This window comes from Pempheris klunzingeri, chromosome 18 (assembly GCF_042242105.1).
Source record: "Pempheris klunzingeri isolate RE-2024b chromosome 18, fPemKlu1.hap1, whole genome shotgun sequence".
Taxonomy (NCBI): Eukaryota; Metazoa; Chordata; class Actinopteri; order Acropomatiformes; family Pempheridae; genus Pempheris; species Pempheris klunzingeri.
This window is the reverse complement of record NC_092029.1, coordinates 12,864,618-12,889,679: the sequence shown is the minus strand read 5'-3', so window position 1 is coordinate 12,889,679 and position 25,062 is coordinate 12,864,618. Positions and strand designations below refer to the sequence as shown.

Sequence of the window (25,062 nt, the reverse complement as noted above, 5' to 3'; positions counted from 1 at the left end):
AGCATTTGGGCTGTTTGGACAGGAAAGCCCTCCGCCAGCTGCCTACAATAACAAGCCGACCTTAGTCACTGTCAGTGAGTGTGTGGCTCTCAAAGCATGCATGTGTGTATGTGAGAAATAGAAAAAGTGTCTGTGGGGGAGAGGAAAAGCTGGGCATGAAAAAGATGAACTAAGAGTGAAAGTAATACAGTGAGAACATGACATTGATGAGTGAAAAGAGATATTAAAATATCCAAGATCTGAGAGAGAAATTGAGACATTATGATTGTTCATATGGGACATAAGGCAGAGAGGAATGATACAGTTATTGCCTCGAGGATGATGTGTGTGTGTCTGCCAGCGAGGGTTTGATCACTGGTCCTAGCTCTTCTACACCTCAGCTCCGCTGTGAGGAACCGCCTAAACCCCATCCCCAGCCAGGACAGCAAACTGTTTCCACATCTTCCACCACAGGCGCACAGCAAAGAGTGCAATCACACTTATGGTTAGTTAGTAGTTATGGTTAACTGGATTGTTGTATGTGGGTTTTTTTTAGGTCCCAGTTGCACAGTTACAAGTAAACAAGGAGTTTTTGGCAGTAAGGACGAGTAAGACAAATTTAACTATCCCTGTAGATTTACATGAGCAGGATAGTCTTTGTCTTTGATGGCAGACTTTTTGCCAGTGTAACCATTCAAAAACAAGTATGAAAACTAGAAGGTGCTCCAAGGCTAAGTGTAACCATATTCTGAGGCACTGAGACAACTTCCCATTTGGTGCATGCACCGATGATCTCTAAATTTAGTTTTAACCTTCAACTAAATACCCAATATGTAAATGTAGGCTACAGTAGATATCACACGCAGCTGTTGAAACCTTGGAGGAACTTCCCCCTGTGGGCTCAAACGACCTCTTACCTACTCTTTCTCCTTCCTGTATGGGGTAGCACACTGAGCCTCACTTCCTGTGAAAGACACACACACTTTCCCTCGCAGCTTTTTCAGCATCAGTCTTCCTCTTTAAATCAATGCACCTTCTTATTCTCTCCCCCCTATAGTTATCGCTTCTGTTTATTTGTGTAATTGTCTAACCGCTTGTTCCCTGTTTTATATTCTACCCCTGCCTCACCCTCTACCCCTGCCTCACCCTCACCCCGGTCTGTGAAGTAGACACTGGAAAGTTTGGCACCAAACTGGTTTGTGCAAATCTGCCCAAACACAGTACCTCAAGCAAAACCCCAGTGTTATTATAAGTGGCTTTGTGTGGCGAGGCCACAGCCATATACCCCACAATGACAGATGAACTAGTTTGGACCAGTAAGGCCTGTGGGCTCCACACAGACACAGGCCACAGACCTCGTATAGTGCACACAAATACACACAAATCTCCTCCTCACACACACATACAGACATGCGCAATTAGACAAATATACTCTATCATGCACCCCATGTTGTAGACACTCACACTTGATTGCCGTTGCTGTGTTTTAAATTGCTTTTTTCCATCACAAAGTCAGCTGCACATTCACATATGGGAGCGATTTGGCCAAAAGACTGCACATTTCACACGAGCTTGCTGCAAAACAACTTCATGAATGGCTTACCAGTCGGCTTATACAAGTGTGCGGCTCTGTGTCTGTTTGCATCACACTTTTATGTATAACTGTAAGTTAGGTATGCAACATGCTGTAACCATTCAACTCTGGGTAAATCGACCCAGAGGCAGGAAGAACATTTGGTACAGAGAGCAGGAATGCTCACGTACTTTTTGTGTGCTGTATATGTCCACTATGCAAAAAAAAAAACCTGAAGTAGTATGTGTTCAGTAGATGATTTATGTACATGTATCTGAAGGTAGCTGTACAACTAACTTTATGGAAGGGACAGATTCTGACAGAGTCCTGATACCCCTGCTCACACATAAACAATACATCTATAAGCTCTGGCAATTTTTTGTTTGTGTTGAATTTGTTGCCATGACAATATGTCCAGAGCGAAAAAAAAGAGGCACATGGAGCTGTCCAACATGCCTGAACATGTAAATCTCAGCAAAAACAGCCTTCAGCAGTCTCCTGCAAGTGGTGACGAGCAGTTGAATGAAATGTAATGTAATGTATGTATATGCAACAGGTGAAAGCCCTCACACACATGCACAATATCACTTGTTTACTGTGTGCCGTGTATTGTGAAATATGAGAGATGTGGCTGACAAGAATTTGACAAAACAGGTGGGAAGTAATACATCTTACATGTCAAAAGGGGGAAACTACGATTGAAGCTGAAAACAAGGTGGCAGGTTATTGATTGTATTCGCTTAACCTCCAAACAGCAGAATTTTCCAATCATAACACAGCAAGGGTAACTACGTACAGCAGGTCCGTCAAGATTTGCTGTTTTCTCAACATGCTGGAGCAGTGTGCATAGGGCAATAGTAAGAGCGATTCTCAGTAAACAAGGCGTTTGGAAGGTGGTGTCTTCTTTTATGCCTTTCAATAAGTACAAAAAGAAAAACAACAGAAAAACTAAAGTGTAAGGAGTGGATTAAACAGTGTAACCTCTGCTTTAATGCAATCTATCACCAACAATAAAAGCCTACAGCCAAAACCAAGGGGGAGAGTAAGATAAGTTCACCACACTGTTTTGTGGGGTTATAAGTAACTTTTAACAGTGACATTTCTGCTTTGTTCTGGTCTTGGATTTGCGGAAGTTTACCCGACATACATTTTCCAAACAAAAGTCCTTTATGAATAATCAAACTGATTTTTAGTGAGTGCCCCACTGCAAAAGAGGCAGATTTAGGTAATTTTACCCTTTTATATATCAGAACAGGATACATTTTTTACTTTAAATATGTAAAAACATTACAAGTAATTAGTTTTATACCCAACCCTGGTACAAGGACACAAACACACTGACATACCATCAGCTTAGGCCATCAAATGGTTGTGTGCTCAAAATTATTAGTGCTGATTACTGCAGCTCAAACTATTTCTATTAAACATCAGTATGACTTTCTCTTTTCCTCTCGAACCCTCACATTGTTTGTGCTGAGAGCAGGTGAGGAAGGAGAGCTCTGTTCTGGCAGTCTGAACGTCTACAAGAGAGCAGATGAAGAAAGTACATCAACCTGAAAAGTGGAGACAAAGAAATGTGACATAAGGAGAGGGGGGCGTGGTGGGATAAAGGGGAGGTCTGGGGATGGAAAAAAAAAAAACATGCATTTTATAAGTACCCCCCAACCCACCCCTGCCTTTGTCACATGATGCCCAGAGGAGTGTGTCTACGAAAGTATCCCACGCATAAGTAACCCTAGCCTTTTCCTCAGCTATGGGGTCACTGCTGCCTCTGAGCACACCCGGACACTCCTCCTCAAACACACACACGGAGTGAGATGGTAAACAAGGAATGGATGGTACTGCAATAGTCTCAGCTTTCATAACTAACACAATTCCCCAGCCTTGACCCTGCCAATAAACCCATTCTACATACATTACACACACACATATTTGTTCAATACACTGTTCACCTATATTGAAGCTGACATCTACAGTACCTGTTGTACTCAAACAACTCAAATCTTATGGAGTAAACATGTGCACCACACTTTATAACCAGTTCACTTTTTTTTTTACTGAACTCCAATCAATGAATTCTGAATTGTGCCATATCATACAGTACATCACTTTAACAATGTCCAGCCATTGCCCTCAAGTAGGGGGGAAATCTACATACATTTCCTTGTGATTTCTTTCTTAGTCACCACTGACAGAACTTTAACTGATTTAAGATATCGCTCCATATGATGTATATTTTCTCGTGTGTGGTTATTTCATCTTGGTTGATATCAGTGTGAAGAGCAAGGGCTTCTCCCTAACACCAGTAAACCTTTGGGCTCGCCTGTTGACACAATGACTAACCTTTCACATCCATAAAACGTGCTGAACTTTTTGTACGTCTAAACTGAGACACAAACATGGTGAGCTCCTCCCTCCTCCTTGACATTTTTGATTAGAAAACAACAGCACTAAGGACACAGACCCACCTAAAGGCTGGTTTGCTTTAACTTCTGTACGCTCATCGCTGGCTCTGTGTCACATGCAGTATGTCACATGTGATGAATGTAGGCTTCACCCATGAGACAACGCTCATGTATGCCAAATATGAAAAACACAAGTGACTTTTCTGTTGATGATAAATGGGCTCCTTCGTAGCATGCGAGGGCAGGCCTGACCGCAGAAACATGTTGCTGTGATCAACAGAGATACTGTAAAGATGTCGATTTCCCTCTATCACAACAAAGCTTACATGTAGCTGTTAGTCAGCTTTCTGGGAAGGGCCACCGACTCATAAATGGTGCCTACTAAATTAGGTTGGCCTGGTTGTGATTTTAAGAGGGCTCAGCACACGCACACAGACACGCACACAGACACGCACACAGACACACACACACGAGGAAACAAACAAACATCCTAGTTTCCTAGAAGTTTTTGAACAAGCTCCAAAGGCTGTTTTCAAGAGTGTACATGCAACTCCCCCTCCTCCCAAATCTCTTCCCTTCTGTTTCTGCACAATCAAACTCTACCACGCACCCCTGCCAACTCCATCACGATCACACCCCATCCCTGATATCCCCTTCCTCCAGCCAACCCCTCCTTGCTTTCTGGCTGCACATAAACAGATTCTAGAGGTGTGTCTCCTCTCAGCCAATAGCAGCCCCATCAAGCTGTGCATCTGGGCCAATCACAGCGGCCGGTGGGAGCAGCCGTCTCTCCTTCTGTTAACGGCAGTTGTTGTTTTGCTTGCTGCTCTCTGTGTTTTCTGCAAGTCTTCACGGTGATGGATGGAGGGAATAAAGAGGAGGTCAGGTCAGGCATTAATAAGCTCTGAGTGCTTGCCCACAATTAGGGTGGGGGCTAATCCCAAATTCACAAGTGTATGTGTGTGTGCTCAGTGCATGTGCACGCGCACACACACACACACACACACACACGCACACTTTGTTAGAACATTCACATGCTCTTTATCTCTATCTATCCCCCTCCCAACCCCAAAACACACACACACACACACCCACACACCAGACTTTGTTTCTTGCTCATAAACATCATTCACATCTTGTCTCTCTCTCTCTCTCTCACACACACACACACACACACACACACAGCCCACAGTTACCAGTTATATCTGGTCAGAGGGTGTGCCCAATAAAACAGGACACCTGTCAAACCAGTCAACAACAGACGAAAAACACAGATAATTCTGCACTTCCCATATCAACATAAGAACATAACAGAAGTTTAAAATAAATTGAGTGAAAAGTGGAAAAGAGGAATCTGGGAGTCTTATTTGATCAAGATTTGTCCTTTAACTCCCACATTAAACAGATTTCTAGAACTGCCTTTTTCCATCTACGTAATATTGCCAAAATCAGGCCCATCATATCCACTGATGATGCAGAAAAATTGGTCCATGCATTTGTCACTTCTAGGTTGGACTATTGTAACTCATTATTATCAGGCTGCCCCAATAAGTCGTTAAAGACTCTCCAGCTGGTCCAGAACGCTGCTGCTTGTGTTCTGACGAGAACTAAAAGAAGAGACCACATTTCTCCTGTACTGGCTTCTCTTCATTGGCTTCCAGTAAAATCTAGAATAGAGTTAAAATCCTTCTCCTCACCTACAAGGCTCTTAAGGGTCAGGCTCCATCATATCTTAAAGAGCTTATAGTACCGTACTACCCCACTAGAGCACTGCGCTCCCAGAATGCAGGCCTACTGGTGGTTCCCAAAGTCTCCAAAAGTAGTGCAGGAGGCAGAGCCTTCAGCTATCAGGCTCCTCTCCTGTGGAACCTCCTTCCAGTTTGGGTTCGGGGGGCAGACACCCTCTCTACATTTAAGAGTAGACTAAAAACCTTCCTTTTTGATAAGGCTTATATTTAAGGGATGGCTCAGGCCTTAGACCAGCCCCTAGTTATGCTGCTATAGGCTCAGACTGCCGGGGGACTCCTATGGTGCACTGAGCTCCTCTAGTCTCTATCCTCCTCTTCCTCTCCATCGTTATGTCTCATGTCAGCCAAATGTCTGCCTCTAACTTGCTATCTTCCCCGGAGTGTTTCTGTGCTTTCTCATCTCTCAGGTTCTTGTTGATCCTGTGGATCCTGGTCCTGGCCCTGCTGATGTGGTTCTCTGGTTCCTGTGGGTCCTGGTCCTGGTCCCGCTGATGTGGTTCTCTGGTTCCTGTGGATCCTGGTCCTGGTCCCACTGATGTGGTTCTCCACCAGCCAATGGATGTGCGTCTGTCCAAGGCTACAGCCTGTCCGTCCTTGGGAGCTGGATCTCTCCTTCACTGTGGTGCTCCCGGAGGTTTCTCTTTTCCCACTGGGTTTTTTGAGTTTTTCCTTCCCGAAGAAGGAGGGTCATAAAGGGCAGGTGATCCATCGGACTGATCCATCGGACTGATCCATTGGCCTCATCGACTGCTGGACTCTTTATTAGATTGTTTGTTCGCTTACACTTGTTTATTTCAGTGAACTTTGTAAAGCACTGTGAGACAACTCTGTTGTGATATTGGGCTATACAAATAAATTGAATTGAATTTAATTTAATTGAAAAGTATTCCTCAATTTTATTGAAATATTTCCAAACTATCTGATTATATCAAAAGTACCAGTAAACACATGTACAAGTAATAAAAAATGTACTACAGGCCTGACACAGAAAATCACAATCTGTAAAAGGAAAATGTTCATGACTTTTATCACTGCGTCCCCATTCCCTCCTATAGTCATTTATGCAATGGAGTTATATTGCACAATGGAGCAACCAGAGTGTTGTTTGCAACTGCTATCCTGTAACGACTCAAAAGAAAGATCTTGAGCAAGCAGGGCTCTTATCAAGTGTAACCGCTCAAACCTCCTGTGATGCCAACAGGTGATAAAAAGGTGTTTAACAAAACCTAGCGCTGTGTGATGACAGTAAGTAAGTTTTTCTCTTTCTCACAAGTACAAGTACAGAAGACAGCATGTTTGGATTCAGCTGGATGATCACCTTCACACACCTGTGTTTGGAAATATGCAGACACTCTGGTATTTCACAGAGGATCCTTGGTTACACAAAACCCACTGATCTTTTACCCTTCTTCGCCCATATATAGCCAAGCCCTGCTGACCCATATTCCTATGTGAGGAAAGAGACATTAAGTCCATCTGCTACAATGCGCCATACAGAACAAGGTTTTAACCACAGAAGAGGAACAAGTTTTCAACCACAAAATAAGAGGCATAATTGATGCACAAGATGATGATGATGATATGTTTTTCATTTGCTGTTTTTCATCGATGGCCTGATTTTACTAAAGTGGATTTAGTTGCAGGTAGAAAAACAACCCAAAAAGGATGAGTGAGCAGCACCTCCTCAACAACATATCACACTATAGATTAATTAGTTTAGCTAGGTTCACTTAACAAATTTGATTTTAAGCTTGAATAAACCTTAAATATTATTTAAAAAATTGATTCATGTATTGGATTTTTTTAATTAGCCAATTAACTAAAGCTTGACATGCATTTTTGAGGCCAATGCCCATATTGATATTAGAGGGTTAATAAATTGTGACCAGCATATGTACTGAGTAGCACATTTTACAGTTGAAAAACAAACTTGTTCTCTCTGGCAAAGCTGTTTCTATATTACCACCAACATATCTTTGGTATTAGTTACCAATGTAGAAAAAGGTGGTGCACTGTCAAAACAATGACATATAAAATATCATTGCTGGCAGCTTTTCAGACAGAAGCCTTCCTAATGAATCTAAAGCCATGTAGTTTGCATTTCTGTACTGCAACTTACTTATCAACAGACATATTTGCTGACACTGCTGTATCTGTGATGAGCTAATATCGGCTGATCGATAAAATAAGTCAAAAATTATTGAAAAATAATTGCTCAGAGCCTACAGTGACCTCCTCAAAGGGCCTGTTTTGATTTGACCAACAGTACAAAACACCAAAGTATAACATTCACAATCTAAGACATCTTCACATATGAGAAGCTGGGGAAAAAAGTATGTTCACCATTTTCACTTGGTAAATGACTAATCGAATGATTAATTAGCAAAATTGGTCACCACAAATCTACATATGTCTTCTTGTTTGGATGCACGGGTTTTCAACAGAACCTTTTCAGTCTGCTGTTTCGACTCGAGCTCATAGCTTTTTGTCAGAAATAGTAACCAACATCACCAACGACTGTGCATGACTTGACTAAAGACAACATTTGCAACACAACCTGCTCAGTCAAATTAGAAGCAGACATCAAAAATACATGCAGACATGCGCATAACCATCAGACAGCAATTGGCTCAGTATATCTAGCAAAGCACACAAGCTGTAATGGGCAAACAAACAGGACGGCAAGGATTACGCAGCAAAGAAAAATAAGCAAAGCAACCAGATGAAGATAAGCAAACACACAGAACTAAGAAAAGGCAAATGACAGATGGACAACCACTGAGAGGGGAACACTATTTTTGTGTTGACACGTTTGATTAGTTGTTGTTAGTACAGTAAATGATGTGCAAAAAATGGGAAGAGCCGGGTTATCTATACACCAAACTATCTGCCTGTTTTTGAACGTCAATTTAGACAGACTGCAACATCAGGGAGCGTGTCCATTTAACCTCAATAAATCTTAGTCTGACTGACTTTAAGATAAAGATCTGCTGCGGCTGCTTCAGTCTCAAGTGACAATGCCTTGGTCACTGGCTGGACGTTGGCTGGACTGTGGAAATGTGTTACATAAGTTACCAAACACCACTTGTTTGCTTTTTCTCCTAACATCACATCATGCCCTGTGCTGTGTAAAACTTATGACAAAGGGTCCTTACAGAGTTCCTTCCTTCCCCACCTTCTTTTTGTTTGACGCAAAGTGACGAGAAGTGAGCCCATGGGTTGCTGACACTCCCTTAAAACAAGCCAATGAACGACTGAAAGCATGTTGCTGATTGATATCCTGAGGGGAGCCCATGTCCGAGTAAGCTCATAAGGGTCAGGAGGGGATCAGTCCCTACAGCCAATATGGAGTCCTTCTCTCCATTTCTGAGATTAAGGTTTGATGTTGGGGAAAGCTGATATTAGTTCAGGGCTTAGAGATATTTACCAGGATGTTATCCCTAGCGGTGAAAAAGAGGGAGAGAGAGAGAAAATGAGCTGAATGAGTGACTCAAGGGTTTGTGGATAGTCTTAGTTGGTTTGTTGCCAACCTTTACATGCCTGGTTTCCTAAGGGCCTCAGAGTGTTTACTGTGACATGACTAGAAACCTACAGAGGAACAGACAAGGTGTGGCAACCTGCCAGCGGAGGCTATTCAGGAACCAGATGGAGAAATTGTTTTTGTCTCTCTCACCATCTATCTCCCTATCCCCTAGATACTTCTGTTTTCTCAAGGGTTTAGCCAAGCTTGGCCCCAACTATTCTTGTACATCTAAACTAAAAAAAAAAAGTCAGTCGAAATCTTTCAAAATGTCAAGTGCTGGGCTTTTCTTCCGTACCTTCCTCTATACTTGTTTTCCCACTTCTGCTAAATATTGCTCTGTTTTGTTGAGATTTTTTTTTTGCAGCTTGAGTCGTTACCTTTCCCCTTTTTAATGTTTCTTTTCTGCGTTCTTTCTGCTATACCTCACTGTATCCGCTCATTCACCTCAATTCCAGCCTCTCATTTACTCCCTCCTGCTCATTAAACAAAGGATTGCATTGTTTCCAAATATTTCTACATGTTTAGATCTCTGTCTAATGTGCACTTTGCCTTGGAGATTATACTTGGTATTTTCAACGAGGGGCTCATTCTTACTTTTAATCACCATTGGCTGGGACAAACTGCATGCTCGCCGTAAGCCTTACTTACTGTGAAATGCTCTTTGTGCTCTGCTATGATTTATATGATGTATGGTCCAGATAAAGGACATAAAGAACCTGGTTTCTACATTTTGTTTACCGGGCTTACTTCCACAGTAACAAAGACTCACATAAGTTAAAGAACAATCTTAAAGTCAACACTGGTCATTTTCCCTGATGTTGACATATGAGTCCAGCAGTAAATTCAAATCATCCTGTATTTGGACTAATTGTTCCTGTTTTGCTGGATATCCTAGTACAGTAGTAGTACAGTCAAAGCCTCTGTCGTAATTCAACCTTAATGACTCCTATATTGTCAGCAGGTAAGAATAAATGTTGTGAAACAATCTATAAGGTAAGCACAAAGGATTGCATATATGTATAAAAACAGTCGGTGTTACCTTAGTGACAGGTACAATGCGCAGCCCCACCCATCCAAACCACAGAGCCTGAAATGTTTCTACAGTCCAATGAAAGGTGTCTCTGTCAAAACACTGATATGAAGAGAGAGAGATATGCTAGCCAAATATATACTAGACAAAAGAAATGTAACCACGTAAAGTAAAAAAGAAACAGCCACTAACAAAAAGAAAAGTTAAAACATGTATTTTTCCTAATGCAAGAAATTGGTAGTAATATTTCTTACATAAGGTTTGACCGTAAGTTTCACAGGAGCTAAAAGGTGCTTAGCCACACCGTATGGTTCCCGTTTTAAGGAAATTGGCTGCAGAAAAGAATGTGATTCTGAGTGAAAAATAGTTAGTCCAGACATTAGTCCAGTGAGTTGATTTTCCAGATCTTCTGAGTCATCTAGAGAAAGAAACAACCTCACAATGTTCTTCAGGTGGAAAAATTTATTTGTAAATGTATTTCACGTATGTGACTCTGAGTTAAATGAAACATCCAATAATACTTTACTGAGAAAAACAATTTGTGTAGAGCCAGCGTCTGTGTGCTGACTAATAAGTTCAGCTGGAGGAGCCTGAGAGACATCCACTTCACTGATGTCTATGATGCAGGCTGTTTGTAATATTATCATCAAAGTGGCAAAAGCAAACATCTGGAATCATTTAAATGGGGGGCACAACCTCAATTATTGGCGCAAACAACAAAATGTTTTTTCCTACACTGCTCATGAGCCTCAAGGGTTCAGCTTTCAACAGCTTTGCAAGTTATGTGATGTCCTCAGTGACCAGCGTCCAGTTTATAGTCTACCTGATTCCAGCAAAACAAGTCTGTAAAGTATGTCAAAAATGCTTCGATATACTAGAGCAACACAGTATGCTATTAAAGTGTGGAGTTAAGTAATGTAAAGAACGTTCCAGGAGTGCTTTGTGTACAGGGAATGTATGTCTGTGTGTGTGTGTGTGTGTCTGTCAGGGTGGGTGGCAGGTCTAATAAACCAGCAAGGTGTGATGGATGACAGCATGATGTAACAGTATCTCCTCCAATTACTGTGTTGGGACATGTAGTGCATGTCTGTGAGTGCTGGGATAAACAACCCAGTGGACTTGCTTTGCACCTTTGAGCTGAAATTTCCGTTCTTTATTCAGTCATGAACTTTAAAACCGTTGAACTGTTAAACAAAAAGGGAACATCAGCATTTCCTCTTTGACACGTGAGTCCCCTTTTAGTTAGACACAAGACACAAGCATCTGAAATGACCAAATCAACGCAGACGACAACTGCATTGGTCTGCACTGGCACTCACACATACAGGCAGATACAGAGTGTGACAAATACAGAGAGAGGGGTGGGGGCACAGTGTGAAAAACATGCTAACAGGCTGCATTCATCCCCCAATTATAGATGACTGTCCTTAACACACAGGCCTATTTTCAGATAATAAGTGAACCAATCTCATTTGCATTTCTGACAGCCCATCACTTTGTCCATATCGACTTTCACGACTTTGGGTTGAGTCTGCTGTAGATGTACAGTCATATTGTCACCCTTTGAGTTTATATGGCGAAATTGTTAGCAAACTGTTTCACAGTTTTCACATCCAGCAGTTACAAAGCAACACTATCATTCATTTGGGGTCATGTTCCCTGACAGCTGATGAATTAAAATCCAAAATTTGCTCCTTTTTTGCTCTAATTTTGGTCTCTACCAATTCCTGAGGCCTCAGCTGCTAAATGCTTCGTTGTGTTCGTCAGCTTATTGAAAACTTTGCCTGCTGTTTGGTGCTGAGCGGGGAGTGTACAGTGGGTTTTCAGAGCTTTTTCTCTGAAAACAGCTGAGAGCGGTGAGAGTGAATCATAACACTAATGTTGCTGGTCAGACAGCTACACAATGGGCAGAAACTCACTGTAAAAGCTCTGTAAAGCCGAGGGGAGCAGATTCAAGTGCATCACTATGACAAACCTCATTTACATTATTACAAAAATATTGATTAAATATTGACTATAGACACTTTAAGTGACTTTGGTAATGTTATTTAGTGTGATCATTTCCTCACAGCACCACTCATCATCCCCTAAAATATTGTCAAATTATTCCCATTTATATCATAATCAGGTATGATGAAAAATGTTTTGTCGGTATCATACAGCTACACTTACATTCAACTGGAAGATGAAAATATATCACCAGCAATTAATCTTAATCTTTAAAGTGTCTGGGTAGCCTGTGTGGTGGATCAACATCACAGTATCTGGTTACACTCACAAAACCAGAAGCCTTGTGACAGCTGCTCGCAACCCACAACCATAAAAATACCATTAAGGTGAGTGTGGCAAATATAGATAATTTATAGGAGGTATAGTCCCATGGGTGCATTGTAACAGATTATGTAATCAGAATTGTTGATTGTGAATATATTTGTAGCAGTAATAAAGTCTATGTTGTACCTGTTTTTTAGCCCCCGAATCTTAGGAATTAATTTTAAGACAATAACTTTGATGAAGGTGCTACTCGTGTGGCAAGCTCTTGTTTTTTAATGCATGCAAATGGAATATTTCTGTGTATTTGTGTTTTCTAATTTGCCTCAAATTCCACCTTGAGGCACTGAACTGCACTGAAGACACTTTTTTATGGCACAATGGTAGATTACTCTTGACCTGCAAAGTTGGTCACCTGATCTCAATTCAAACTGAGTATGTGTTTTGTTCTGAGGGCAAAAGGGCCCCAGAACAAGCAAGAAGTCAAGATGGCAGAATGTGCAGTACACAGCTGGCAGAACAAGATACCATGTTTCTGCTAATGTCTGTGAAATCAAATATGTATGACTTTATTAAAGTGTATATTAACTTGTCCACTTATTATCTGTCCACTAAAAGTGGGGACTAGTTTTATATTGCTCATTGGATGTTGATATAAACACACTAAAATTAAAGCTAAGAGTTGGCACAAGTTGGCAAAACACAGCTAACACAACAACAATGAGCCATTTTTAATAACACTGTGTATGCTGTATGTTTTTTTTTTATGTTCAGTGCGTGTGTGTGAGATACGACACCAAATAACCTCCAACATGAATGTTCATGTCCAGATTTAGGGCAGAAACCATGAGGGAGTGTGTTTTCCTGCCCTAAGTAAACACTGGGAACCCACTTGTGCAGTTTTTACAAACACTGCATGTTTAAGTCACACACACAGACAGACACCCTCTCCTGCCGTGTCTCTACCACACACACTCACACTTCAACCTGGCTTTGGAGCAAAAGAGTGGAGGTCAAAGGTGAACGACTGTGGGAACGCGGAGGACCCGTAGTATGAAACTGTCGCCGTCCTGACAAACTAGCCTGTAACATAAACAAGCACACATACATCAGCCGGGGACAATACACCCCGAGATGAGAGCACAATACCCTCCACCACTCCACACTGGGGCTGAAACAATACCACACACGCTGAAACAACACCATAGCCGGGTCTAAGCCAACATGGCACTGGGCAAAGCTTAAAGCAACACCATGCAGTGAACAGCACCATACAATGCCTGCAATAGGAAATGATCCATCAGGTGCTGACACAGCTAAGTTCATGTCTCAAAGTGTGGGGTCTTTGCAAGATTGGAGGCGACGCACAGAGGTGAACAAGCCCTTGTGAGTTTGTACTCCTGCATGTTTAATGTTACTAAAGGCAGTTCCATTCAGTTCCATTATTTCTGTCACACCCATTATGGCAGTCTGACTCTGAAAACCCTTAACATTGAATTGACATAACAGGTTTTTTTTAAATAAATTAATGAACTATAATTGGGTCCATGAAATATCAATACAATGAAATGTTCCTCTCAGTTTCCCAGACCTCAAAGTGGTTGATTTTGTCCAACCAGTGGTCCAAAGCAAGAAGATTTTTAGTTTTCAATGAGACACAAGCAATAAAAGTTGAAAATTATCACATTACAATTACAATAAATGTTTGGCATTTGTGCTTGATAAATTATTTAATGATTTTCTGAAGATCAACTACTTCTGTTCAGTAGCATCTTCTGCTCAGGTCAGAAGCAGAAATAGTGAGTTCAATCAATAGAGAATTTCAACTTCTCACCTGGATTCAGATTAAACCGTTTCAGTGGTTACACAATATTTCCTGGTCTGAGCAGGAACGAGTGTCGATAACATTTTGTTTGTGTTTTGCAGCCAGTTAAGCCTGGTGTTGAGCCTGTGTGGTTTGTATCCTAATAGGGGCTACCTCAGACTGAGGCCTGGACCGCAGCCACTGGGCTATTCATGCTTTGTGACCTGATCCGCAGATGCCTTTAAATCCTGCATGCTCACTTCTATAAATCCCTCAAGACATGTAAACACACACACACACACCAGCACTCACATTCAAAAGCTGACAGACCAACACACATATAGACAGTCATAAACACAGAAAAGTCACACATACACACACACACATACACACACACACACACACACACACACACACACACACACACACACACACACACACACACACGCACACATACTGGATGAACGCCCAGTGACCAGGGCAAAAGGAAAAAATTAAAATCATGCCCAGCATTGCATGCATTCAGTCCAGTGCATGGAAAATTCCCATCGAGCAACTTGAGACAAAAGCAAAAACAGACTACAGACTGGTACAGAGTGCCATCCTGTGTCCAAACAGATGAACTGCAGCTGATTCAGTCTCTTTATGCTGTGTGAGTGATGAAAGCACTCAGTGGGCCACTCTGTTTCATCAAGTAAAAGGCGGAGCATTAAAGAGTAAGAGGGTGGAGGATAAAAGGCATTTATTGATTTTTTTTTTTTCAAATACCGCATCCACTGGACAATAGCCTTCATCATTAATTTATGAATTCGATCAAATTAATCCTGAACAGATGGCATGCAAATCGATAGATGAAAGCGTCCACGACTAGGGGCTGAGTGTATAAGACAAGTGGGACAATAATCAGCCACTTCTATATCAGCAAGATTTATTTTGTATGATTGTATGAGTGTGTGTGTCACTGTTCAAACACTCCTTCATGATATCCAAAAGCCTACAGAAACCCATGGTTTTAGAAGTATGGGGGCACAACAAAGTCAAAGGCTCTTCAAACAAAAGATATTTGTGTGTATATGTATGTGTATTTTTTCACTAACCCTACTAAAATCATGCTGTTGCTACAAGGTGAAGTAATGCTGTCAGGCTCAATATACTGTACTGTACATTGTGACAGGTCATAGCAGGGAAAGTACAGGTGTAATAAACTACATCAATGAGGGCTCTGTTCCATTAGTGTCCAAGTAAACCATGTCAGTAAGCCAACAGGCACAATACCAAACCTGTGCAAGTGGAGCACCTTAATTGAATGTTATAAATTAACTCCTGTGCTTTTAATGCAATGAGAAATCTTTGTGTATTTTGTGAAAAGGGGTTCACAGAGCTAAAAATCCATTAAAGTTGCCCCTGCGTATGAACCTGTTTAGTATAGGTGTTGATATGTGTATAGCCAACATGATTTCTTTGACATTTGGGCATTTATCCAGAATTAACGAATGCAGCAGATACACAAGCATCAGTTTCTACTGGCAACATTAAACCAGGAGAGTTGAAGACAACTTTGTGAGAGATGTGTTGGGAAAAGGAATAAAAATAGGAGCTAATGAAGCAGCAGAAGGCTTTACTTCATGAATAATTTGTGAACTTTAATTCCATATGCAAGTTATAAATATCACATTATGGCAATGAGAAAGAGCCTTGTTTATTCAACAGCACCATGTGATCTTAAATCTCCTGATAGAAGCAACACAGTAAATTCCGCTCGGCCTGAGACTGTAACATGCATGCAGGGCGGGATGACATGGCTGTTGTTATTTTCACACACACTGAACTGATAGTCTGGGCCTATAGCTCTTTTATTCATGTGCCTTTTTTGTGCGTTACTCCCCTTCTAAGAGTTTGTTTATTCTTTCCCACCTCCTGCTGCAGCACTTTGTTAGTGCTGTCCACTGTAGTTTTCCACTGGAGGTTGCTGACAGAGAAAGACGACGTCTGTTCCACCTCCTCCATCATTTCACTCCTTCACCTCTCCTACCACGACATGATCTATTCGGTTGCTGTTGCGTTCCTCCATCTCTTGTTCAACCTTCACTATGCATACATCATGTTCAGCAGCATTCCCTTTTCCACTTTCTTTCCCACTCCTCCATCTCCCTCCCTCTCAGTTCCTGAATAGCGCAGCCAGAAATAATCGCAGAAAAGCCAGCCCCCCCCCCACCCGCAAGTAATGGTGTCAACCCACCCCATCATTGCACCTCATGCCACTGGTACCATGACGACTGCTTAGGCTCTGCAAAAGCCCATACCCAACATTTGCCCATCTCTCCCTCTGTGCCAGGATTACAGGTCTTAGTGGAGCAGCCGTTACAATGAAGACTGACGATGCTTACAGGAAAGAAATTAAAGATTCTTTTTTATTCCTTCTACAGGAAAATGTTTTTAGATTTTTTTTGCATGTGTAATAATGACTGAAAATTAAAAATTTTGCTTTTTTTTTTATCATTTATTCAGGCTTACAACGGGATTGACAGTGACCTAGTTGCACACTTCCCACATGCCCCCCTCCTCTCTAGTCTTCCCGAATCTGCAGCCGGCAGCATGCGGCACTGGCTGGAAGGTGGGGGTCTGTCTGTGTTCTAGGATCAAAGTGGGAGCTCTTGTGTTTCCTAGTGTGTTAGAAATGGTCTCCAGTATCCTGGCAAAACAGGAATTTGGTGCTACACGGTCAAGATATTGTATAAATCCTCAGATTCTTGTGCAGTACATTTCCCTGTGCACAACACCACTTTATAAATGACGGTTTATTTAATAGTGGACTGTATTGATTATTGGTCGTTTTAAATTCATATTGCTCATTGTGTGTTTTAGTCGCAGACATATATGGACCCCCACACAATTACATGAAGAAAGCCTCCAAACGGCTATCAGTATATTCCAGGAATTCAGGATAAGGTCTTCAAATGCCTAATTTTATGTGGCCAACAGCCTCAAACACAGAAATATTCAGTTTATAGTGATATAAAACAGAGAAGAGCAGCATATCCTCACAGCGGAGAAGGTGAAACCACAATCTGATTGATGTTTTTGTTTAACAAAATGCTTGAAATGAATAATCAACTATCCCGAGTGTTCTTGATTCATCTTTTGTTGATCAAATCATCAATTGATTGACAAATCATTTCAGCACTTTGCAACACAAGTGACAGAGCGGAAGCTACAATGCACGAGAGAAGAGCTACATCATTGTGCAGCTATCATTGTCAGCATCGCCATCACCAGGGATGAAAACAATTATATTATGAGAGGCTGGAAGGAGAGCAGAAAAGCCCTAAGTGGCCACAATGTGATAGCAACATAAAGCTTTATGTAGCTTAATAAGATTGAACATCCCACAGATTGTACACAGACACAGTGCCAGTGCACACACACCCACCCCAGCTCCTGTCAACACCGTCACATCACTCTGCCCAGCTGGCGAGCAGCTGTGAGTCCACAGATTTATTTCTCTATCACTTCCTCCACATCCATGGAGCATTTCACTGTACATTTACTGTGCCAAAGGTCACCGCCTGCTGTTGCTGCTGCTGCTGCTGCTGCTTTCTCTCCTCCCTCAATATGCAATTTGTCTGACCTGGTTCAAGCAGAGATCGCCCATAATCCAGCAGATCTGTCCAAGCCAGAAGGTTCTCTCTCTACAGGTTGTCACTCTATTTACAGAATAAACAGAGGTAGTGCGGGGAGGACTGCAGGCATGCACACAAACACATGCAGTACACTGACAAAGACACCAACAGGCACCCGTTCGTGATCAACAACTTTAAAGATTCTCTGGACTAATGTCACAGTCGACAAGCGGACTTTGTCTCCACACTCAAGTTGACAAGTTTATTTGCATAGCCTCACCACAAGCATGCCACCTTTGAGACAGACTTATGCACATGACAGGCTTTTCTGATAACAGACCTTATCCACGAACAATCACAAATTATGCCACAACACAATTAAATCACAGCACAAGCTACTTCACAACACTAACCTGAAACTGTAAGAGTTGAAAGCAGTTGGTGTGAGAACTTAATATACTTCAGCACTGTGTCTTATGATAGTAATTGTCCAACCACATTTCAGTCATGACACAGATTTACAAGCAATAAACGCCCTTTAAAATCTGTATGACAGAGACTACCATGAGTAAATCAATCATGAAAAAACAATATCTGATGTCATCTCAGAGGGCCTGGTGACACCACCAAGCTTTCATGTGGAGACAGAAATGTGTTCTGGGTTATTCTGGGAGGAGGCCAGATCCAGGAAGCCATTTCACTTAATTAATCACACGTAAGTGTTTATTACAGGGGCTGCTGAGCCATCCTAAATGCCCCTAATTAGCTATCTAAGTATGCGTAAATAAAAACGAGGAGCAGCGTAAGCTCTTCTCTTCCTTCCTCAGAGAAAAACAGGTAGGCTAAAGTCTACTCCGCTGTGTCGCCGACTGAATTAATGGTTTGTTAAAATCTCATCTCACCATCTTCATTAGGGTCACAACATGGGAATGGGTTAAAAATCTTCACTGCACAGCAAACTGATTATTTTAGCAGATTCTGGAAATGCCTTCAAAACTGTAGTAAATGTTGTTAAACAACCTTCAGCGTTTTTCAAAGCTTGCCCGGCATTTATCTTTCAGGAAAACAGACGCTTAGCTCGGTGACTCGAATGTTATGATATGACACAAACATGAGCACACACTGGGGCTATGCACCTCTGTGCAACACTGAATTGTGCATGAGGACAATAGAAAAACAAATTCCATAATGAAACTGAGCCTTGGCACCAAAAAAGTCAGATATAAAATGAGCTGGACTGCGTTGCCAGTTGACTAATTGTACTCAGAACTGGACTGAATCAAATTCAAAGAGACACTAAGTCCATTTGGTATTTACTGTACGTTCTTAATCATTTCATCCCTGTGGGCAGTCGATGAGGACAAAGTCTCTGGAAACTGAGCAGCAACAGCCTGCATCACAAGAACAGGTTGAACTCATGAGAGTAGCTCTTAATTCCAGTTTGGGTAGAGGGCTAACACAATGGCGTAATTACATAACACAAAGAAACCCCTCTCTGTCTCTGTCCAGCCGCCCAAGACTGGGCTCCTTTCATCCAGCGAGGGAACATGGTGACCGGAGAGAGAGCAGGACGATGGAGTCTGCCCACCCCTTTCATAGACTCAGAACAAACACTTATCATTGTCTTTCTTGATTTGTGTGCATGCACATATGTGTGTGTCGCGTTTGCATAGAGTGCATTTGTCGTCACCCATCGTTATTCTGCATTCCTTTATGCATTAAATCAATAAAGCTCAGAGAGTTCAACTGCTTTAACAAGCCCCAGGATGCCCCTCTGGCAGACAGCCTCTGTGTGTGCTAACCATGCTCACAGGATCGCACAGGCAAGTGATTTTGACCCTCGTATGTTCACCCCAGCAGGTCCTTACACAAGGACGGCTTATGGGAATCCGACCCCTCCCCACACACATAGAACCCTATTTTCAGCCGCAACCCCGTAACCTTTAACCCCTGTCACTCTGGGAAATATTGAGGCAACATTATACAGCAAACATTCAAGCCCACAAGCCCTTCTGTGATCACAGCTTGACCTGCATACTCACAGGGTGCCTTGAAAAACAAGCAACGACTCAGATTGCAGAAAAAAATTCAAGTGGAGTAACTGTTAGGACCAGAGAAGGATCTATGGTCTCAGCTCAAAGATGTTTCTGAATCACATGGGTTCTTCAACTATTGCTGGATCTAGAACAAGGACGGTAACAGGTTGTCAGTTATTCAGGTGTAGGGTGCAGCATAAAATATTAAGTCCAGGCGTTCGCCAACATGTATTGGCACCCTTTTCTTAAAGTAATAGTTTGACATTTTGGGAAATATGCTTATTTGCCAAGACTTAGTTGAGAAGATCAATACCACATCTTACTCGTGTATCATGGCATATTTCTTTCCTTTAAGAAGATCCAATTATTATTGGATTTACTTTCACATTTGATAAGCTGTGCAAAATATACTGTGAACATGCTCACTGGGGAAACAGACTTGCTAAAAATTGTTCCAGGCAAAATGTTTGCGAGCTATGGGGGCATTATGGGACATTATTCTCACCAAGCAGGAGGCCTTCCTCTTCTAGAGGAGAGGGGTTTACCATGAGGAAAGGACTGTCTGTGCTTTCAAAGATTTTGTCTTTAATCAGCGGATCTGCTGGAATTAGGGGACTGTCTGAGCCCAAGCCCCCCTCCTTCACCCCCTCGAATCCCTGACAACGTGAGAAAGGTGTGTGTGTGTGTGTGTGTGTGCGTGTGTGCGTGTGTGCTGGTCAGGGGAGATTTCAACCGTGGGACCAGAACGACAAGAGCTGCCACATTGGGCTCATAAATGCACCCTTTGGCAAGCCCACGGCAAATGCAGCTTAGCATAATTCAAAAATACCAGACGGTGTGTACTGTGGTGCACTGCTAAATCCACAAAGCAGCTTTCTCCCTCTCTCATCTCTCTGCCCCTCTCCTCCATCTTCCAAAAACACTTCCGCACAAACAGGAATTATTGCCACTGCCAAATAGTCGATTTCCCCAGAATAACAACATGTCAGGCCATCAAAAGTTGTCAGGCTTAGTTTTGTTTGTTATTAGAGCACTCATTAAGTGGAACAGTCCACAGCTAATGCCACGCTAAAGCCGGGATAAATCCAATATTTTGTTCTCTGCAAGTAAATAATGGCTATTTTAAATTACAAAATATAATAAATCCAAACTGTTTTAGCACCAGCATTACTCATCCAAAAATATTAGCCATAAACATACACACTCATTTTAAGTCCTGTCCACTTCAAGGGGATTTATTAGTGTTGGCAGAGATCAGACAATAAGGCTGGTACGGACAGAATTTGAAACAACATGAGTACAGAATTAAATTCAGGTACATGCTGTGACAACAAGGCATACTGATAGAGCTGGCATTGATTTTAGGACATGATGGTGGGTGTGATGTCCCCCCCTCTACCAGCCACACCCCCATGTAATATTACATCCATTTTCATTTACTTTATAACAGACCTGTGAGCTATCACACTTGTCACATAGCAAGTCGACCACATCAGTATGTAATAAAATAACTGAATTATTAAATAAAAGGACAGAACATAACAATTGTGTTAAATGAGCTACACTGAAAAAATGATGGAAGTGCTGGGCTTCATTTGGCGTGATGTTGATGGTGGAAGACGTTACTGAGTATTTTCAGTAAACATGTCTTTGCTCTCTGAGAACACTCACATGGGTGCAGTGTGGAGGTTTTTATTGGTAGAAATGCAAATATGCAAATGAAGCTAAAGAATTCACATAGTGTACTTCAGCCAGAGAAATCTCTCTTTTTACTCTACTTTTAATCAATGTTATATACTGTATGATACTTTAATCTATACTATAATCTATATTAATTGTTCGGCTGCTATTGTTAGTTATTCACAAAAAGCACATTGTAAGTTTACAACAACAACATCACGTGTTCACTCATTTAATCCATGGTCAACATTGAGAAAACCTCCATATTATTGATTGCATGCAATAAAAGTGATAAATAAGTGTATGTTTATTCTGATGTAATATTCATTGTAAGACATTTAGACCATCAGTAATAAGTGTTGAGATGTGAAAATCTTAACCATGTGACATTTCAGTGCTCTTAAGTTTAACAAGATTATTATTCGACTAAAAATGAAGTAACTACAACAGATATTTTTGATCAAATTACAATGGACAACATTTTATTAACACAGAGGCTTTTCAGCCCACATGTGCATAATGAACCCTTGGTAGCATGGTAGCTTTTAATTTTCTTTCACTCACCTTAATTGTATCAAACTCTGATGACAATCAAAGTCATCAAGTGTCTTGGCTTAAAGAAAAAAGCAGTGACTTCATTATTTTTGTAAACTAAGAAGATGTGTATTTTGCCTTTTTGTCTGAAAAACTGTTTATACAAATTCTTGCCTGCTCTTCTATGTGTGTGTGCATGTCGCTAACGGGCTGGTTCGGTAAATCCTTGGCTCTTGAAGTGTTAATCGGTTCATGTCTCATCGTGTCACTAAATGTAATCCACTTGGCAAAACATGCACCGGTCTTGATGCCGTTCTGACTCAACCACAGTGTTTGCAGTGCTTATGAAGAGGTGAAGAGAGGAGCAGACAGCCGGCAGAACAATACTATAAGCACTAGTGTGGGTCATCCTGCTGCAGCTTAACGCAACGTGAAACATGACGCCCACCGGGGTCTCGTTATAAACTGTATGAATCTCCTACCTGGACAGCCTGTAGAAGCCGAGCGCATCGGTCCTTGACATCTTCAAAGGGACACCGTTTGGAGAGCATGAGAAGATGAGCCAGGATGTCATTCAGGTCACTGTTGGGAGGGCTTCCCAAGGCTGGGGGTGACAGGGCCGATGATGGTATGGGCTTGATTGCCTCCACTTTCCTCATGACATCCTGATGGATGTTCTCCATGACTTCAGTTCTGGAGATGGCATCCCGGCTGCCCAGCCCGTCCCACCTCCCCAGAGACTCCTGGTCCTGCACTTCCATCTTTTGATGACTAACGTTTGTGCTGCCTTACAACAGGCTAAACAACAAATAGCACATGGAACAGTCTATGTTTACATTGCAGCATCACAACAGCCTTCAGCAAAGTTTTTGAATGTTATTCTAATAAGGTTGGGCAGTGGGAATGAGAATGCAATTCAAATGTTGTACAGTGTCAAACATGAATTAGCTTATAAATCAGCCAGGTAATACTGATGCCTGACATTATCACAGATATGTCTGTACCCACACATAACTCAGCCAATAAGTATCTAGACTACCTACACTGCAATATTCATTGTGATTAAATAGATTTTATAGAAAATCACATGCAAAACTGTGTATGGATAAAATAATCAGACAACACCAATACTGTACTTAATGATTGACCACACTGCTCACAATGGCCTGACATACTGATAACACATTGGTATCAATAGGTATAGATACCACGGTGTAAGTGGTATGCAAAAATATCTGACAGTTCACAAATGACAGTTGTCACATGTTTTATTTCATTATCACACGAGCCTACTCCATTAATATCTTGCTCACATTTTTTTTTTAAAAGAACAACTTTAAATGATTTTTTTCCAATGTTATGCATTTGTATTGGAAATAATAATTTAAATAAATATCGGTACCGGTATATGTATTTATAGTATGACGTCTTAAACCCTAAAATTTGCCGAAATTTATCTTCCAGTAATATATTAGTGGCACCATATTGATATTTGGACAGTTATCTGAAAGCCTGGTTAAAGTACAGACTGGTGATACAAGCCCGCATAATCAGGCAATTAAAGTGTTATTGCCGCCCACTGCTTTCGCAAACGACAATGTACCGTCGTTGGTTTGCTGCTAATTATTTCTTATTTAAATATCAGACTAACGTAGAAACAAACAACTTGTCAGTGAGCGAGGTCCATTCAATCTCTCCCTGCTCTCCTTTCGTGTCAAGGCTTTCAGTCTGCCCGATAACAAAGACACCGGCAAATTACAACACAACCGCGACGAAAACAACGTTCCTGCACACAAACCTTTCACCGTGGACCAAAAAACAGAGAGTGTCATGCTCAAATACTCACTTTATCCTCATTCTTTGGTGCAGGTTCGCTGCTGCTGGACGCCTTGACAGAGCACTGACCAGTAACGTTAGTCCCAGCCGGGGAGAGACGAAAGGAGGCAACAACTTCAGGGTAAACAACTGATTGGCAGGAGGTGCTGGCCAATGAGAGGAGGCTGTGGACATTCTAGGGCGGTGCCGCGGGGGATTCTGAAAAATGATTGGTTGCAGGCCGGTTGCCAAGCTTGCGGGGGAAGGTTTCATGGGAATTGAATGCTTTTTGTTCGCTGTGTCTTTTGGAAGGCAGCTCCTCAGAACTACATTTCCCATCATACATTTCCCCAGCAGGAGCCCCCCCTTGACTTGTTTATCAGAAATAACTGAAAGGCAGGCAGAGGAGAGAGGAAAGAAGGGGATGTTGTATATTTCCATTTGTTTCATTTTGTGTTTAACCTCGTTTGTATTTGATTAAACAGACTAACAGACACTAACAACATCAGTATGCAAATATGAATGCCAACATGACAAATTGTCTGAAAGAAGTTAAAACTGGATTCTCATGTCATGTAATAGTGTGTGAGTTGTGTGTTTTAGATACAAAGGTATCTAAAAGGTATCTAAGGTACAAAGGTATCCAAAACTCCAACAAAAATATATATATATATATTAGATGCTCAAAGCTGCAGAGGAAACAGGTACCAAAAGAAGCTTTTAAGAAAATACATTCTTTATCTCAGTGCAGCACACCTGTCACACTGCAGACATGTTGCCTTTTACTGCAGCATACTATTTGCATACCGTTGTGCAAATGTTTACAGGGTGATTGATCTATTGACCAGCTGAAGACATAAACCAACAGCAGCCTACCTCATCGGGAAAAGGGTTTCAACAATTCTTTTAACTGAAAGTGAGCATGTCTCCACATTATATGATCGATTGTAACCTCACGTTTCGCAGAAATGTCAAATCTCAACTCAAAAGGAACAATGTGTTATATGTTTTATATCAGCTTTGCTTTAACACTAACATGCACCT

General features: G+C 41.5%; 1 protein-coding gene across 1 annotated transcript in view; it reads right to left on the bottom strand.

The window, feature by feature from the left end:
• The window catches only part of sesn1 (sestrin 1), a 51,238-nt gene extending 27,112 nt beyond the window's left edge, over nucleotides 1–24,126 (bottom strand). Inside the window, exons 1-2 of the mRNA XM_070848815.1 lie at nucleotides 24,050–24,126; nucleotides 22,686–23,001 (exon numbers count right to left, since the gene is read on the bottom strand). Of these exons, the coding sequence (XP_070704916.1) occupies nucleotides 22,686–22,964 (279 nt within the window). The 5' untranslated portion in view covers nucleotides 22,965–23,001; nucleotides 24,050–24,126. The remainder of the gene's footprint in view (nucleotides 1–22,685; nucleotides 23,002–24,049) is intronic.
• Nucleotides 24,127–25,062: the final 936 nt, after the last annotated feature.